We start from the raw sequence: 16,069 nt of genomic DNA on the forward strand, positions 1-16,069 counted from the left end.
CCCGCACCGCCCGGGTCCGCCCGCCAACCGGCCCCCTGGAAACGCCGCTGGAGCCGCGCGCAGGTTCCTGGGAGCAGCGCCCTCTCCCGGCGCGAGAGACCCCGCCCAGCCAGCCCAGCACGCATGCGCCCGCCCGGTCCCGCCCGGTCCCGGGGTTTCTGGCAGAAGAGGGCGGGTGGGAGCGTGGGGGGCGGACGCAGGGTCGGTGTGCTCTGCCAACTGACGTCATCTCAGCCGAGTGAATTTCGTGTACATAAGCATAGAAAACGCTCTAGTTCATCTCGCGGCAGCCACGCGCCGCAGGGACGTTTTGCTGGGGGTTGAGCCCCCCGCCCCTCCGCTCTGCAGGTGCAGGACACGGGCGCAGACTCCCTCCCTCCTGAGCGTGGCTTCCTCCGCGTGAAACGGGCACGAAGCCCACTCCAGCGCTGTCGCCAAGACTGAGGTCTGAGCGCCTTCAGGGGGCCGGGGCCTGGCGGAGACCGGGCCCGCAGCGGGAGCGCGAGCGACGGCCGCCCTCCCCGGCACCGGGAGGCTGTGGCGCCCACCGAGCTCCGCGGAGCCGTGAGGGAGTGTCCAGGTTCCACAGTGTCCCTTCTCATCCCAGGCGGGTGGGCTTCCCGGGCCTCCCCGCCTCTCCAGCCCGCCGTCCTCCCGCAGGCAGTGCCGCGCCAAGCACCCCACACACACCCTCTCTCTTTTCGGTCTTACCTGCCGAGTTTTTCTCTAGAAATTTCTTTCCCGCTGCCCAACAAACTCTTGCTCTTCCTTAAAGGCTCCTTCCTCCACCTCTTCCAGGAAGCACTCCCTCCTCAGCCCAGCTGGAGGAGATCGTTGCATCCTTCCTGCCGTTCTCACTCCTAGCTTTGTGTCTCACCAGGGGTGCCTGGTGGTGCAGCCATGAGCAGAGCTCCTGTTCCCACAAGCCGGGCCAAGCTCCCAAGGCCAGGGCTACCACAGCTCTCTTGCTGCTGGCCAAGTTGGTCAACCCAAGGGCGAAGGTACCGGTGCCTTGATCCAACCCCCAGCTGGTTCGGTGGCAGAGGAGGGCAAGGGGCACAGCACAAACACAGTCCTAGGACCTTGGATTCCTCTCTGCGAAAGGGGATGGTGCTGAGGCCACAGGAGCAGCTGCCCAGAGCCTTTTTGAAGGGGTTGAGCTCTGGGCTTGGTCTGGGTCCTGGATCTGGGAAGGACTTGGGGAGGTACAGGTGACGTCACTGCAGGTAAGCCTCCAGCAAAGTGGCAGCCTTGGGGCCCGACCCTGGGTAGGAGGGCAGGCCAGTGGTGACAAGGGAGGCCCCAGCCAGGCGAAGCAGCAGGCAGGGGCAGTGCAGGGACCCAGCAGGTGAAGGCCCTGGGAGTCTGCTGGCAGTGCCACAGGAGTCTGCAGGGCCCTGGGCCAGAGTTTTCAGGGCATAGGTGACTAAGCCCAGCTGTGTCTTCAGCTCAAGGCCTAGGGGAAGTGGGGCTGGGCCCTGGTAAGCGGGATCCCTGGGCCCTTCCTGAGGCCTGGCCAGGCCGACCCCACCTGGAGGTGGCGGCTCAGGGCATTTGGCGCCTCCTTCCAAGTTCCCTGGCTTGGCAAGCGGCTGACCCTCAGGTGGACAGCAAGTGGACCAGGCCCCTAAGTGGCACGACTGGGTGGGGGTGTCCCACAGAGCCCACCTCCCATCTCGCTCCAGGCTGGAGCTCAGGGTGAGTCGCAGGCTGCCGCCCTAGAGAAGAGAGCACCCTTCAGGGGCAGCCAAATGGAGATCCCTCAACAGGGAAAGCCGGAAATGACCCAGGACCGCCCCCAGGTGAGGGACAGACAACTGCACACGACAGAGCTCAAGAGAACCAACAGTGTCTCTGTATAGCAGGGAGGTGGCCAGATGAGGGGTCCAGGCTGGGCCAGCCTTGTCCACAGCCCATAGAAGGATTGACCAACCAGAAGGGTGCATCAGGGGTGCCTAGAGGGTCAGAAGGCCAGGCTGGGGCCCCGAGTCCCAAGGGAGGCCTGGGAAAGCCCCGGGGGAGGCCACTTGGCTGGGCCAAGCAGGTTGTGCCCAGCTGGCTCTAGAGCGCACAGAAGGGGCCTGTGTTGTGGCGCTTGGGTCTGCGCACACCCTGGATGACCACGCCAGGCACTGAGGGGAAGCGTGAGTTGTAGCAATCCTCCACGTGGTAGGCAGCTGGGCCAGGGGTTCGAGCTGCCAAAAGAGAAGGCTGAGAGTCCCACCCAGGTGGCAGCCCCCACTCGAACCTGGCTCCCAGTTCCCACCCCTGGCCCCTGAACCTTTGTCTTAACAACGCCCACCCATGCCCCAGCCCTAGCCCTCCTCTCTCCAGGCCTCCTTACAGGTGCTGAGCCAGGAGGTGAACGCCGGAGAGCGGCTCATCAAGAAGGCCGGAGAACGGGGCCTCTGCAGGCGGCTCCCAGGAAGGATGTTGTAGGTGTTGGGGCCAGGGCGTCTCTTGCCAGGTGCCTGCAAAGAGGCCTGAAGCAGGGACTGGGGCTGCACCCTGAGGCCTAGCCCCCTGGCCCCAGGCAGCCCTGGGCGGATGTGGCCCTCAGGTGTCTTGGAGGTGGAGTGGTGGCCTCTGAAGCTGAAGGCGGGGCCGGCGGGCGGGCTGAACAGCTGGTAGTGGGCTGGCGAGGGCCACTGCAGGGGGGCAGGAGACGGGGGCTGCATGGCAGGATGCTCCCCACGGATCCTCAGCCAGCTCTCCTTTGGCCCCGCTGGAACCCCCAGCCCCTGCCTGCCTGGACTCCCCGCCCCTTCCTGCCCAGCCCCCACCTTTTGCTCTTGGTCGAAGTCGGCTTTCTGCGTGAAGGGGTTTTCACTCTGGAACCACAAAGTCTGCCATGCCCTGCGGCCACCACCCTCTGTAGGTGGAGGGTGGAGAGAGAGAAGGCTGGGAGCCCCACCCGGGTGACAGTCCCCACTCGAACCTGGCTCCCAGTTCCCACCCCCGGCCTCTGAACCCTTGTCCTCACGACGCCCACCCATGCCCCAGCCCTAGCCCTCCTCTCTCCACGCCTCCTTACAGGCGCTGAGCCTGGTAGTGAACACCAGGAGGGTGGAGGGGCCCTCAGGCCGTGGGGGTTTCAGCACAGAGGCAGAGGCCCCCATTCCCAGGGTGGAGGACAGGCCCGGTGGTCGGGCCTCAGGGAGGGGACACGCACCTCGGCCCCGGTGCTTGCAGCCGATGCTGTAGCAAGGGTGTGGGGAGGACTCTCGTACGGACGGGCTGGGCACCTGGTACCTGGTGGGACTGGGGACTTCCAGGTCAGCTGTGATCGGGGGGCGTTGCTCCAGCACTGGCCACAGGAAGCAAGCTCTGGGCCTGGGCTACTTCCAGCAGGCCCCTCCCGCAACCCCCAAAGACCAGCTTGGGGGTGGGGTGGCCAGGACCCTCACTCACACAGCTCCCTCAGGGTCTGGGTGTAGGTGGGCAGGGACTCCTGAGGGGTGCCCGTCTGTAACAGACCAGCTGGGACCTCCTTCATCTTTGGGGGCCGTGTCTCATCCCAGGCCAGCCCTGGCTCCAGGCCCAACAACAGCACAGATGCCTTGGGCCTGCAAGGGAGACCGGCAGCCACTGTCCCTCAGTCCCCACCACTCTGAGCCGCCTGCCCCACAGCCTATCCCCTCTACTGTCCCTCAGCCCCCTGGCTGCTCCCAGCCACCTGCCCAGCAACCTGCTCCCCCACTCTGTCCCTCAGCCCTGGCCGCTCCCAGCTGCCTGTCCCACAGCCTGTCCCCACACTGTCCCTCAGTCCCCAGCCACTCCCAGCCGCCTGCCCAGCAACCTGTCCCCACTCTGTCCCTCAGCCCCGAGCCGCCTGCGCCAAGGTCTGTCTCCCCAACTGTCCCTTAGCACCCCCCCGCCAGCTGCTCCCCAGGAGCCTGCCCCCACCCTCTGTCCCTCACCCCCCAGGCTGCTCCCAGCCGGCCTGTCCCACAGCCCTCCCCCCACCGCTGTCCCTCAGCACCCTGGCCACTTCCAGCCGGCCTGCCCCTTCCAGCCCCACCACCCCCCTCAAGTTACTGGCTGGGCTCTGGTGGCGTCTGCCTCAGGTGGCCGTGGGTCCAGTGTTTGCCTCCATTGATGTAAAAATTTGCCAGGAATTTCACTGCCTTCTGGTCAAAATTCATCATCAGTCTCCTGGCTCTCTTCCCCAAGGGCACCACCAGGCTCTGTGACCTCACTGGTAGGCCCCTCTGTTGCTGGGGCTCCTGGGGAAGACGCATTGTCTGGCCCTGGAGGGGCTGCCCCGGGCCCCCACCCCGGGCGGGCCCCTCCCCCACTAACTAGATGATCACGGGGTCTGCCTGGGCCAGGACCCCCAGCCTGCCCAAGTGACTCCTGGCCCAGCCCTCTCCCTTTCCCCCTAATTTTCCCAGCCTCCTCCCCTCTCCTGCACCCTGGGGTCTCCTGGAAGTCTGGGGTCCACTCTAGCAGGTCCTCTGGGAGGACTGAGGCCTCAGCAGAGGGGGTGGAGGGAACAGGACCCATGGACATCCGCCAAGCCCTAGGAGATGCCCAGCTGTGGCTGGCCAGCCAGGACTCCCTGGGGGTAGGAGGGAGGGGTCCAGGAAGGATCCCTGGAGGAAGAGGAGGAGCCGCCACCCCACCTGGGTTCCCACTTAGGGGAAACGCAAAGCCACATCAGATGGGTCTGACACCAGAGGCAGGCCCGGCCCTGGAGCCGAGCCAGGACTGGAGTGTGAGGGCCTGCCTCTCACCTGGGGGCACAGAGACTAGAAGGTGTCACTGATGGCCAGGCTGCCTGACCTGCAAAGGAACAGCCAGCCTGCGTGAGCAAGATCCCGTGGGCACCAAGCCCCTCGCTGTGTGGCCTCTGGAGCTGACCGCCCGCCGGTCCCACCCCTGACCATGGCCCAGAATCCACCAGGGCAGGGCCTGTGAACAGGGCCAACTCAGGCCTCCTCTGCCCTCTCTGGATGCCTACCCTTCAGCACTGGGCCTGCCAGGCAGACAGATGGACACATGCTTGAGGAAGCACAGGTTTTATCTGGGCGAAGGGTTCACGCCCTGTGCTCCGGAGCCCCTGTCCAGGTCATGCTAGGTTCAGTGTTGACTGGCTGCCAGTGGAACGGAGTGTACTTTGCTCATGAAGCCCTTGTCATTGGACAGATAGGCCCCTCCAGGTCTTCCCTGTCCTGTAATAAATGTTGCTGCCGTGAATGGCGCTGCTAGACATCCATCCTCTCCTTCAGAAGGTGCGTGGTGGGAAATATTCTCGCGGTGTCCGGCTCTGCACCCACACCACCACAGCTGTCACCGAAGGAGGCTTTTGTTCAAATATTGGGAAGGTCGTTCCCCACACACCAAGCTGGGTGTCCTCTAATTCATTTCCTTCACCATCTACCTGAAGACAGTGTCAGATCCCACAGGGTGAGAGCTCCCTCCCAAGACCGCCTCCAGACACGGACGGGGAGGCAGAGCCTCCAGACACACACCAGTCACAAGCCTGAGCCTCTGGAACTTCTGACCAACCGGCTTCAAGTTGGGGTTCCTATGACACCCTCTTTGGGTTTAATTTGGCGTAGCCACTCATAGAACTCAGGGAAATGCTGACGTTTACTGGTTTGTTGTAAAGGATATTGATTGCAAAGAATACCAATGAGAGGCATGGGGATGGGCTGGTGCTTCCATGCTCTCACTGGTTGCCGCCCTCTGGGAACCTCCAGGCGTTCCGCTGTCCAGAAGCTGCCTGAGCCCCAGTCCTCTTGGGATTTTACGGAAGCTTCCTGATGTCAGCATTGCTGTCCCTGGGGCTTGGGTGGGACCTCTCCTGGGAGGGTCTTAAGACCCACAATTAGGCCGGGCGCGGTGGCTCAAGCCTGTAATCCCAGCACTTTGGGAGGCCGAGACAGGCGGATCACGAGGTCAGGAGATCGAGACCATCCTGGCTAACACGGTGAAACCCCGTCTCTACTAAAATACAAAACACTAGCCGGGCGAGGTGGTGGGCGCCTGTAGTCCCAGCTACTCGGGAGGCTGAGGCAGGAGAATGGCGTAAACCCAGGAGGCGGAGCTTGCAGTGAGCTGAGATCCAGCCACTGCACTCCAGCCTGGGGACAGAGCGAGACTCCGTCTCAAAAAAAAAAAAAAAAAAAGACCCACAATCAGAAAGGCAAGAATGTCAGCATCCTGCCTTGGGGCAGGTGTAAGGAGGGCAGGAGGAGGTCAAAGTCCCCCACCCACACCCCCCAGGCCTCGTACACCCAACATTCTAACAAAAGGCCCTACTGGCCGGGCGCGGTGGCTCAAGCCTGTAATCCCAGCACTTTGGGAGGCCGAGACGAGCGGATCACGAGGTCAGGAGATCGAGACCATCCTGGCTAACACGGTGAAACCCCGTCTCTACTAAAAAAATACAAAAGCTAGCCGGGTGAGGTGGCGGGCGCCTGTGGTCCCAGCTACTCGGGAGGCTGAGGCAGGAGAATGGCGTAAACCCGGGAGGTGGAGCTTGCAGTGAGCTGAGATCCGGCCACTGCACTCCAGCCTGGGCGACAGAGCGAGACTCCGTCTAAAAAAAAAAAAAAAGGCCCTACCAAGGGCTATGGGAATTACCAGCCAGGAACGGTGGAGGAAAACCAGCGTCTACCAGAATGCCAGACAACTTCCTAGGAGTGGAAGCAATGGTCCAAGTTTGTAGTGTCTTGTATGGACTTGATCTGTATGTACCAAATTGCTTTCCAGAAGGTGCCACCCAAATTAGAGGCCCTTCTCACCGTGAGCCTGCCAGCAGTAAACCTCAGAAACTGCTCTCAACACACGATCAGCATGTATGTGATTATGGTTCGACTTGATGCCCGAACGCTTACGGACTGTGGTCTTTCTTCTTTTTTATTTTTATTTTTATTTTTTTTTGAGATGGAGTCTTGCCGTGTCACCCAGGCTGGAGTGCAGTGGCGCAATCTCAGCTCACTGCGAGCTCCGCCTTCCAGGTTCATGCCATTCTTCTTCCTCAGCCTCCCGAGTAGCTGGGACTACAGGCGCCTGCCGCCACGCCTGGCTAATTTTTGTGTGTGTGTTTTTTTTTAGTAGAGACGGGGTTTCACCGTGTTAGCCAGGATGGTCTCGATCTCCTGACCTCGTGATCCGCCCGCCTCAGCCTCCCTCCCACATAGTGCTGGCGATTACAGGCCTTGCAGCCACGCACGCACCGGCCAGTCTTTTTTCTTAAAAAGCTTCACTATTGGGCCGGGTGCGGGTGGCATCATGGCCTGTAATTCCCAGCCCACTTTGGAGGAGCCGAGGCGGCGGATCACCGAGGTCAGGGAGATCGAGACCCATCCCTAACACGGTGAAACCCCGTCTCTACTAAAAATAAAAATAAAAAAATTCATATCATGTCTGCATTTTCCATGGAGGTGTTGTTTATATCTTTGTTTTGTGAGAGCTTTTTCTGGTGATACTGTCATGCGCATCCGTGTGAAGAGACCACCAAACAGGCTTTGTGTGAGCAGTAAAGCTTTTTAATCACCTGGGTGCAGGCGGGCTGAGTCCGAAAAGAGAGTCAGGGAAGGGAGATAAGGGTTGGGCCGTTTTATAGGATTTGGGTAGGTAAAGGAAAACTACAGTCAAAGGGGGTTCTCTGGCGGGCAGGAGTGGGGGTCGCAGGGTGCTCAGTCGGGGAGCTCTTTGAGCCAGGATGAGCCAGGAAGGAAGGACCAGCCATTTTCACTTCTTTTGTGGTGGAATGTCATCAGTTATGGCCAGGCAGGGCATTTGCACTTCTTTTGTGATTCTTGAGTTACTTCAGGCCATCTGGGAGTATACGTGTAAGTCACAGGGGACACGATGGCTTGCTTGGCTTGGGCTCAGAGGCTTGACAGATACCACATTTGTTCATAACACTTGTTACAAACTTTTTTCCAGTTTTTCAGTTTGCCTTTTGGTTGTTTTTTTGTTTGTTGAGAAGTGGTCTGGTTCTGTCGCCCAGGCTGGAGTGCAGTGGTTCGATCTCAGCTCACTGCAGCCTCAACCTCCCAGGCTCAGGTCATCCTCCCACCTCAGCCTCCCAAGTAGCTGGGATCACAGGCTCGTTCACCACGCCTGGCTAATTTTTCTTTCTTCTTTGTAGAGGTGGGGTTTCCCCATGTGCCCAGCAGGCTTGAACTCCTAGGCTCAAGCAATCTGCCCACCTGATTCTGCCTCAGCCTCCCAAAGCACCACAATGATAGGCATGAGCCACAGCGCCCAGCCTGTCTTCTTCTTTTTTTTTTTTTTTTTTTTTTGAGACTGAGTCTTGCTCTGTGGCCCGGGCTGGAGTGCAGTGGCGCAATCTCAGCTCACTGCAACCTCCACTTCCCAGGTTCACGCCATTCTCCTGCCTCAGCCTCCCGAGTAGCTGGGACTACAGGCGCCTGCCACAGCACCTGGCTAATGTTTGTATTTTTAGTAGAGACGGGGTTTGACCATGTCAGTCAGGCTGGTCTCAAACTCCTGACCTCGTGATCTGCCCGCCTCAGCCTCCCAAACTGCTGGGATTACTGGCGTGAGCCATGGCACCCGGCTGCCTTCCTTCATTTTTATGGTTAGGAAGTCCTTCCTGTACAAAAAAAAGAACAAAATTCAGGATTTGCTTAAAATGTAAACATAACGCCCCGCCCCACATGAAGGACTGGAGGGAGAGTTCGCACAGCCCCGTGGGCCGGGAAGCCCCTGACTCCAACTGTGGCTCTGCAGCTGCAAGTCCTCCTGTCAGAGGAAGGGGCCTGGGGACTCCCTTAGCCTGACCCTGAGACTGAGGCTGGTGGCCTCCTGGGGGCAGCAAGAGCCCAGGCCCTTTCTGGGGGGGGGAGGGGGCAGTCCTGTTTTCTGAGCTCTGAAGTTAATGGGACTTCCTCCCAGGCCCCCTGTCTTACCGCGACTCCTCCCCGGCCTGGCACCTGTCTGGGCCTCAGTGTCTCACCTGTGCAGTGTGGGCCCCCACAGGGTTAGCGAGGTGTCCTGGCCCAGGAGGTGCCCACAATGCCGGTCCCTCACAATGGTTGCCCGGTGACGGGATTGCCCTCAGGGAAGGGAGCTGGGTGCCGGGAGGGACTGGAGCCAGCAAGGCCAGAGTGAAAGCAAAATGACAACTACTCAGAAACACGATCTCTTCACGCCAGAGCCTCACTATATCCCTGGGTGAGAGCCGGGAGGGAGCTCTGGAGGTGGCTGGGGCCGGGGCTACAGGAGGGGGAGAATGGCTGGGGCCTGAGGCATGAAGGCCAGCTGTGAGGGGCCCAGAGCTGGACCCCAGGAAGCTGAGGGCCACACCATGGGGCACTACAGTCTGTGGGCTGGGGAGCCCTGGGACAGGGGAAGCTCAGGGATGGGGCTGCCAGGGGCCCAGGCCTTACCCTCCCCGCTGGTGCACAACTGCGAACGCCACACCAGGTGGCCAGCACACCTGTCCAGCAGAAACTGGGGCAGCCAAGCAGCCGGCAGAGGCCGGCTAGTAAGTGCCCGACGCCCATTCCGGAGAGGACTCCACACTTCATTTTATTTATTTTTTTTTTGAGACAGAGTTTCGCTCTTGTTGCCCAGGCTGGAATGCAATGCTGCAATCTTGGCTCACCCCAACCTCTGCCTCCCGGGTTCAAGCGATTCTCCTGTCTCAGCTTCCCGAGAAGCTGGGATTACAGGCACCTGCCACCACGGACCCAGCTAATTTTGTATTTTTAGTAGGGACAGGGTTTCTTTATGTTGATCAGGCTGATCTTGAACTCCTGACCTCAAGTAATCTGCCCACCTCGGCCTCCCAAAGTGCTGGGATGACAGGCTTGAGCCACTGCGCCGGGCCAGGACTCCAAACTTTAAAGACGAGATGAGCAAACGCCAGGCTGCCTCACTAGATATCCCCCCAAACAAAAAATAAAAGTAACCCCTGAACGGAACGTGTGTGTGCACACCTACATACACACACACTACATGCAAAGGGGAAAGGCTGGGAAGAAACCACACTTGCCTCTGAACAGCTACGTCTGGGGAAGGGGCAGGTGAAGCCGAGGCTCAGCATTGCTCGGCTTTATTTATTTATTTATTTATTTATTTATTTTATTTATTTTTTTGAGACGGAGTCTGGCTCTGTCGCCCAGGCTGGAGTGCAGTGGCCGGATCTCAGCTCACTGCAAACTCCGCCTCCCAGGTTTATGCCATTCTCCTGCCTCAGCCTCCCGAGTAGCTGGGACTACAGGCGCCCGCCACCTCGCCCGGCTAGTTTTGTATTTTTTAGTAGAGACGGGGTTTCACCGTGTTAGCCAGGATGGTCTCGATCTCCTGACCTCGTGATCCGCCCATATCGGCCTCCCAAAGTGCTGGGATTACAGGCTTGAGCCACTGCGCCCGGCTATTTATTTATTTATTGAGACGGAGTCTCACTCTGTTGCCCAGGCTGGAGTGCAGTAGTGCCATCTGGGCTCACTGCAAGCTCTGCCTCCTGGGTTCATGCCATTCTCCTGCCTCAGCCTCCCGAGTAGCTGGGACTACAGGCGCCCACCACCATGCCTGGCTAATTTTTGTATTTTTAGTAGAGATGGGGTTTCACCGTGTTAGCCAGGATGGTCTCGATCTCCTGACCTCATGATCTACCTGCCTCGGCCTCCCAAACTGCTGGGATTATAGGTGTGAGCCACCATGCCTGGCCAGTTGCTTGGCTTTTAAACTCACAAGGCTGCACTAATTTTGGCCATTTTTATTTTTATTTATTTATTTTGAAACAAAGTCTCGTCATTGACCAGGCTGGAATGCAGTGGCACGATCTCGGCTCACTGCAACCTCCACCTCCTGGGTTCAAACGATTCTCCTGTCTCAGCCTCCTGAGTAGCTGGGATTATAGGCAGCCACCACCACGCCCGGCTAATTTTTTTTTTTTTTTTTTTTTTTTTTTTTTTTTTTGAGATGGAGTCTTGCTCTGTCGCCCAGGCTGGAGTGCAGTGGTCGAATCTCAGCTCACTGCAACCTCCGCCTCCCGGGTTCAAGCAGTTCTCCTGCCTCAGCCTCCCGAGCAGCTGGAACTACAGGCGCCCACCACCACACTCTAGTAATTTTGGTATTTTTAGTAGAGACAGAGTTTCATGGTGTTAGCCAGGATTGTCTAGATCTCCTGACCTCATGATCCCCCGGTCTCAGCCTCCCAGAGTGTTGGGATTACAGGCGTGAGCCACCATGCCCGGCCCTTTGGCAATTTTTAAAAGGAAGGTAGTTCTTACTTCTTGAATGATCACATAGACCCTGAGGCGCTGAACCACCTGTGACCACCTGCACCACCCCATGCCACACGAGGCCAAATGAGGGTCCCGAAAAGCCCAGCTCTCCACCTGCCTCCCAGTCCTGGTCCTGTGCAGGAGGCTGCTGGCCTCTTGGAGTGGCACAGGTCCAGGCCAAGCCCACCCAACACCCTCCTGGTGGGCCCAGTGTGTGTTCAAGGGGCGGTCCCTCACCTACACCCTGGCCCACACGTCCTGTGCCTGTATTTGCCTTGCCAGGGCAGAGCACCCTGGAGTGGCTGGAATGAGGGGTAGGAGGGGGTTGGAGGGGCTGGTACAAGGCAGGCGGCCATCTGCTGTGGTGCTGACGTGTTCCCAGCACGGGGTGTGTGCCACCCGTTCAGGCTACAAGAGCCCCAGAAGGCAAGTGCCACTGCAGCCCCATTTACAGGTGAGCAGAGGGCAGGCGACCTGCCGCGGGCCAAGCTGCTGCTGAAGTGGCCGGCAGGCTGGGTCCACATCTGACTTGAAGGGGCCCTGCCCAGTGCTGGGGCTGCCCTTGAGACCTGCCCTGCCTCCTTCTCTTCCCTCCACAGCTATGCCGGCTTCTTTCCACAGCTGCGCTACCAGGTGGGGAACACCTATGGGCGTACCACGGGGCAGCTCCTCACAGACCCCAGTGTACAGAAGAGCCCCTGCTCTGTGCTGTCCCCCATGTCCAAGCCCAAGTTCATGGAGGACTTCAGCCAGTCCAAACCCCCGAGGGCTCCCTGCCAAGACCTGATGGAGCCCTACATTCCCGACTACACCAGTGAGCCGCCAGTCCCCAACCCTGCACCCTCCTGCGCCCGCCTGCCTGTCCTGGCACTCACAGGCTGCCCTGTTGGTACAGGTCTGAAGCCCTATAAGAACTTTGAGATCCTTGGCCAGCTCCCACCCTTGGAGGTGGACGCCCAGGAGCCGCCAGGGGGAGAGAACATAGCCAGACAGATTCTGCTACCTGCAGGCTTCATGCCCTACCCCCCGCACCCTCCGTGCCCACCAGGCAGGAAGGGGGACTCCAGAGACTTGGGACACCCAGCATACTGCGAAGATGCCTGGAAGAGCACCACTCCTGTCTGCGAGGCCCCCAGGCAGCACCAGGTAGCCGGGGGATGCACCAGTGCCAAGCCCATTCCACTCAGCCCCAGGTGGGAGCTGCACCTTGACCTCCGCCCCCTCCCCGCTCCAGCTGTACCACTGCCGGAGGGATGAGTACCCACCCCCCGCCCGCCAGCAGGAGACACTAGATGTGGGCAGGTTCCAGCGGCTGCCGCAGCTGGACCACCCCAACCTGATCCAACGCAAGGCCATCTCAGGTGGGTGCGGGCCTGGGTTGGGCTGGACGAGGACAACCCTCCCCACAAGGTTCTTGCAGTGTGAGAGCCCCTGAGGAGACTGCCACGGGGCCCACTTTTCCTGCTCCAGAACGGGCTAGCGGGCTGGGGGGACCTTCTCTGCCTCCCAGCTGCTTCCAGGAGCCCAGCTTTTCCCAAGACAAGGCAGTGCCCTGCCTGCCTGTTCCCATTTGGCCACATCAGGCAGTCACCAACGTTCAGGGAAGGAACGGGAGCCTTGCCTGGCTTCCCTGACACGTCTGGGGGCAGGTGGATGTGTCCAGGGGAGGACCAAGGGGGCCTGGGGTAGCCCGCACATCTGCCCACCCTCAGGCTATGCTGGCTTCATTCCCCGGTTCGCCTGGGTAATGGGGGTGAATTACCGAGACGGCGTCACACAAGCCATGGACGAGTTCGACAAGAGCCAGGTAGGAGAACGCCATCCAGGGCCTGCTCCCAGCTCACACACACACTTCCTCTCCTGCCTGGCAGCTTCCCTGGAGAGTGCCTTGAAGGCCAGGTTCCCCGAGAAGCCTGAGGGGGGTCTGCCTGGCTCTCTCCTGTCCCGGGAGGTGCCACCCCAACCCCTCTCTCCTGAGTCTTGCTTGGATCCCTGCACTCAAGTTTCGGAGTCGGGGGTTGGGGGATGCAGAAGGCTGGGAGCATGAGCAGCTTCCCCCACGGAGAGTGCCGGCCCTCCAGCCAGGCCCCCACTGGGAGAGTTTACTATCTGGTTGCCTGCTGGGGAGGCAGCTTGTCAGCACCTGCCTATCTCCCCAGTTTCTATTTAGAAACCCCCACTGTGACCTGGGTGAGAAGCTGCCCGGAACACACTGGCCCAGCAACCACATCTACAGCAGCCAAGGCCTGATCCCCTTCTACATGGGGTTCATCCCCTGTGAGTACAGGGTGGGAAGGGTCACACCGACACACCCTGGCCAACGTGGGGAAGGGCAGCTGTACCTGCCCACCCTTCGTTGCTGGTTCAGGACCACCTTTCTGACCACTGTTACCAAGCAGGGTCCCACCTTGGTTGGGGTAGGATTGTCTGCCATCCTCCCTACCCCTTTCGGAAGGGGGCTAAAGTCCCAGACACAGGCCAATGGGCCCCGAGGTTGGGTATCCAGAACAGGACAGGCCTGCCTTCAAGAAGCAGGTTCCCCACCAAGCAGATCCCCATGGCAGCCCCATGCTTCTCTGAAGCCTGGACACTCTCTGAAGCCTGGGTGTCCAGCCCATGCTGGTCCCTGGGCACATAAGCCCAGCTCAGCTGCAGTCTGGCTCCCCGCAGCCATGCAGGGCAACTACGCACTGACGTTCGGCAACAGCACCCGGAGGGCCTACTGGAAGGAATGGGCGAGGCGAAACCGCACACTATGAAAATGCTTTAATGTGTGTCTGTACCGCCATGGGATGGGACAGGGAAAACAGGCAAGTGCACACACAGCGGGAACAGGCACAGGAGCAGGCCTGGGGTGAATAGAAAATGAGTTCGCACTGCTTCCCGTGTTTCCCCGGGTGACTGAAGGCTCTAGCACTCCTCCTCAGCCTACCTCCTCGAACTTCGCCTCCTCCCTCGGCCGTGGGCGTCCTGGTATGCTGGTATCGGAGCACCAGTCGTTCCATGTTGCTCCTCGGCCTCGGTGAACTCCATCTCGTCCATGCTCGCCCGTTTGTACCAGTGGCAGGAAGGCCTTGCGCCGGACATGGCCGTACTGCTCGGAGTGCGCTTGAACAGCTCCTGGATGGCCGTGCTGTTGCCGATGAAGGTGGCGGACCATGTTTTAGCCCCCGGGGGCGGGATGTCACAGACAGCTGTTTTCACATTGTTGGGGAATCCACTCAACAAAATAGCTGCTGTTTTTGTTTTGGACATTAAGCATTTGCTCGTCCACCTCCTTCATGGACATGCGGCCCCTAAACACGGCAGCAACCGTCAGGTAGCGGCCATGGCGGGGGTCACAAGCAGCCATCATGTTCTTAGCATCAAACATCTGCTGGGTGAGCTCAGGCACGGTCAGGGCCCGGTACTGCTGGCTGCCCCGGCTGGTCAGCGGGGCAAAGCCGGGCATGAAGAAGTGCAGGCGGGGGAATGGGACCATGTTCACAGCCAGCTTCCGCAGGTCAGCATTGAGCTGGCCCGGGAAGCGCAGGCAGGTGGTGACCCCACTCATGGTAGCAGACACCAGGTGGTTCAGGTCACCATAGGTGGGCGTGGTCAGCTTTAGGGTTCTGAAGCAAATGTCGTAGAGAGCTTCGTTATCAATGCAGTAGGTCTCGTCTGTGTTTTCTACGAGCTGGTGGACTGAGAGGGTGGCGTTGTAGGGCTCCACCACTGTGTCTGACACCTTGGGCGAAGGCACCACACTGAACGTGTTCATGATCCTGTCTGGGTACTCCTCCCGGATCTTGCTGATGAGGAGGGTACCCATCCCAGACCCCGTCCCCCCACCCAGGGAGTGGGTCAGCTGGAAACCCTGCAGGCAGTCACAGCTCTCAGCCTCCTTCCTCACAACATCCAGCACCGAGTCCACCAGCTCCGCGCCTTCTGTGTAGTGCCCCTTGGCCCAGTTGTTCCCAGCACCACTCTGACCTGTGAGAAAACATAATCATTTATCAGCCAGGTAGACAGCACTACTGGTCACCACCACCATGCGAAAAGGGCCTGGTGACATGGTGTGAGCTGACCCCAGAATTCACCCTGCAGATAGAGCAAACAGACCTCTCAAAGTGAAAAGACGGCAGCCTGCCCTGCTACAGATTAAGTCAAGGGCCAAATTTGAGAGCTTAATAAACTTCTCCCCGGGGAGCGGGGGGCCACTGCCAATTCCCAAGGACAGAGCAGCAACCATTGCCCCCAGCTCAGCTCCCTGCAGGGAGATTACATGTGTGGCAGCTCGCGCCTCGGCAGACAGCTGGAACTTGCTCTCAAAGCCGATTTAGGAGAGGGGATTGAGTGGCTCAGAGGAGAGCGTCCACGGGCCCGGGCTGCGCAGTTCCCACGGAGGTGCCCTTGGAGCAGCCCCTTGACCTTTGAGCCGCCGCCCAGCCCCCAGTCGCAGCTCACCGAAGACGAAGTTGTCCGGCCGGAAGATCTGCCCGAAAGGCCCCGAGCGCACGGAGTCCATGGTGCCGGGCTCCAGATCCACGAGCACGGCGCGGGGCACGTACTTGCCGCCTGCGGGGACGGGAGGGCGTCAGCCAGGGCAGGGGCCGCGGGGACCCCGGAGGGCGGTCGGGGAAGGGGCCGGGGCCTCACCGGTGGCCTCGTTGTAGTACACGTTGATGCGCTCCAGCTGCAGGTCGCTGTCCCCGTGGTAGGTGCCCGTGGGGTCGATGCCGTGCTCATCGCTGATCACCTCCCAGAACTACAAGGGGCGCGGGCGGGCCCGGGCGGGTCGGGGCTGAGTCACCGCGGCCGGTGCGCAGGGAGGCAGCCCCGCCCCGGACGGGTGCGGCAGCCCGGCCCTCCCC

The 16,069-nt window shown here is 60.2% G+C and overlaps 3 protein-coding genes across 5 annotated transcripts; 1 reads left to right on the plus strand and 2 right to left on the minus strand.

Moving 5' to 3' along the window:
• Positions 1 to 1,837: 1,837 nt before the first annotated feature.
• Positions 1,838 to 5,223, minus strand: STPG3 (sperm-tail PG-rich repeat containing 3). Its single transcript, XM_017893019.1, has 7 exons — positions 4,964 to 5,223; positions 4,039 to 4,226; positions 3,412 to 3,566; positions 3,173 to 3,307; positions 2,784 to 2,872; positions 2,345 to 2,648; positions 1,838 to 2,195 (listed from the first exon to the last, which is right to left on the minus strand). Exons 2-7 carry the CDS (start codon positions 4,146 to 4,148, stop codon positions 2,062 to 2,064), a joined length of 927 nt encoding a protein of 308 aa, XP_017748508.1. The 5' UTR covers positions 4,149 to 4,226; positions 4,964 to 5,223; the 3' UTR covers positions 1,838 to 2,061.
• Positions 5,224 to 9,029: 3,806 nt separating this feature from the next.
• On the plus strand, positions 9,030 to 14,099 carry CIMIP2A (ciliary microtubule inner protein 2A). 3 transcript variants are annotated; one of them, XM_017893021.1, is made up of 7 exons: positions 9,030 to 9,156; positions 11,816 to 12,030; positions 12,112 to 12,362; positions 12,451 to 12,577; positions 12,929 to 13,023; positions 13,376 to 13,493; positions 13,887 to 14,097. In XM_017893021.1, exons 1-7 carry the CDS (start codon positions 9,101 to 9,103, stop codon positions 13,973 to 13,975), a joined length of 951 nt encoding a protein of 316 aa, XP_017748510.1. In that variant the 5' UTR covers positions 9,030 to 9,100; the 3' UTR covers positions 13,976 to 14,097. The 3 variants fall into 3 exon arrangements, with proteins under 3 accessions (XP_017748510.1, XP_017748509.1, XP_017748512.1); XM_017893020.1 differs by having other exon boundaries at positions 11,816 to 12,362; positions 13,887 to 14,099; XM_017893023.1 differs by lacking the exons at positions 12,929 to 13,023; positions 13,887 to 14,097 and having other exon boundaries at positions 11,816 to 12,362; positions 13,387 to 13,477.
• A 40-nt stretch (positions 14,100 to 14,139) lies between these two features.
• Positions 14,140 to 15,960, minus strand: TUBB4B (tubulin beta 4B class IVb). The gene is given in 5 exon segments (XM_017892991.1): positions 14,140 to 14,321; positions 14,324 to 14,429; positions 14,431 to 15,188; positions 15,663 to 15,773; positions 15,855 to 15,960. Coding segments are annotated over 4 exon segments (1,107 nt in total). The 5' UTR covers positions 15,724 to 15,773; positions 15,855 to 15,960.
• Between the last annotated feature and the right edge of the window lie 109 nt (positions 15,961 to 16,069).

The sequence above is a fragment of the Rhinopithecus bieti genome, unplaced genomic scaffold, assembly GCF_001698545.2.
Source record: "Rhinopithecus bieti isolate Rb0 unplaced genomic scaffold, ASM169854v2 scaffold_23276, whole genome shotgun sequence".
Taxonomy (NCBI): Eukaryota; Metazoa; Chordata; class Mammalia; order Primates; family Cercopithecidae; genus Rhinopithecus; species Rhinopithecus bieti.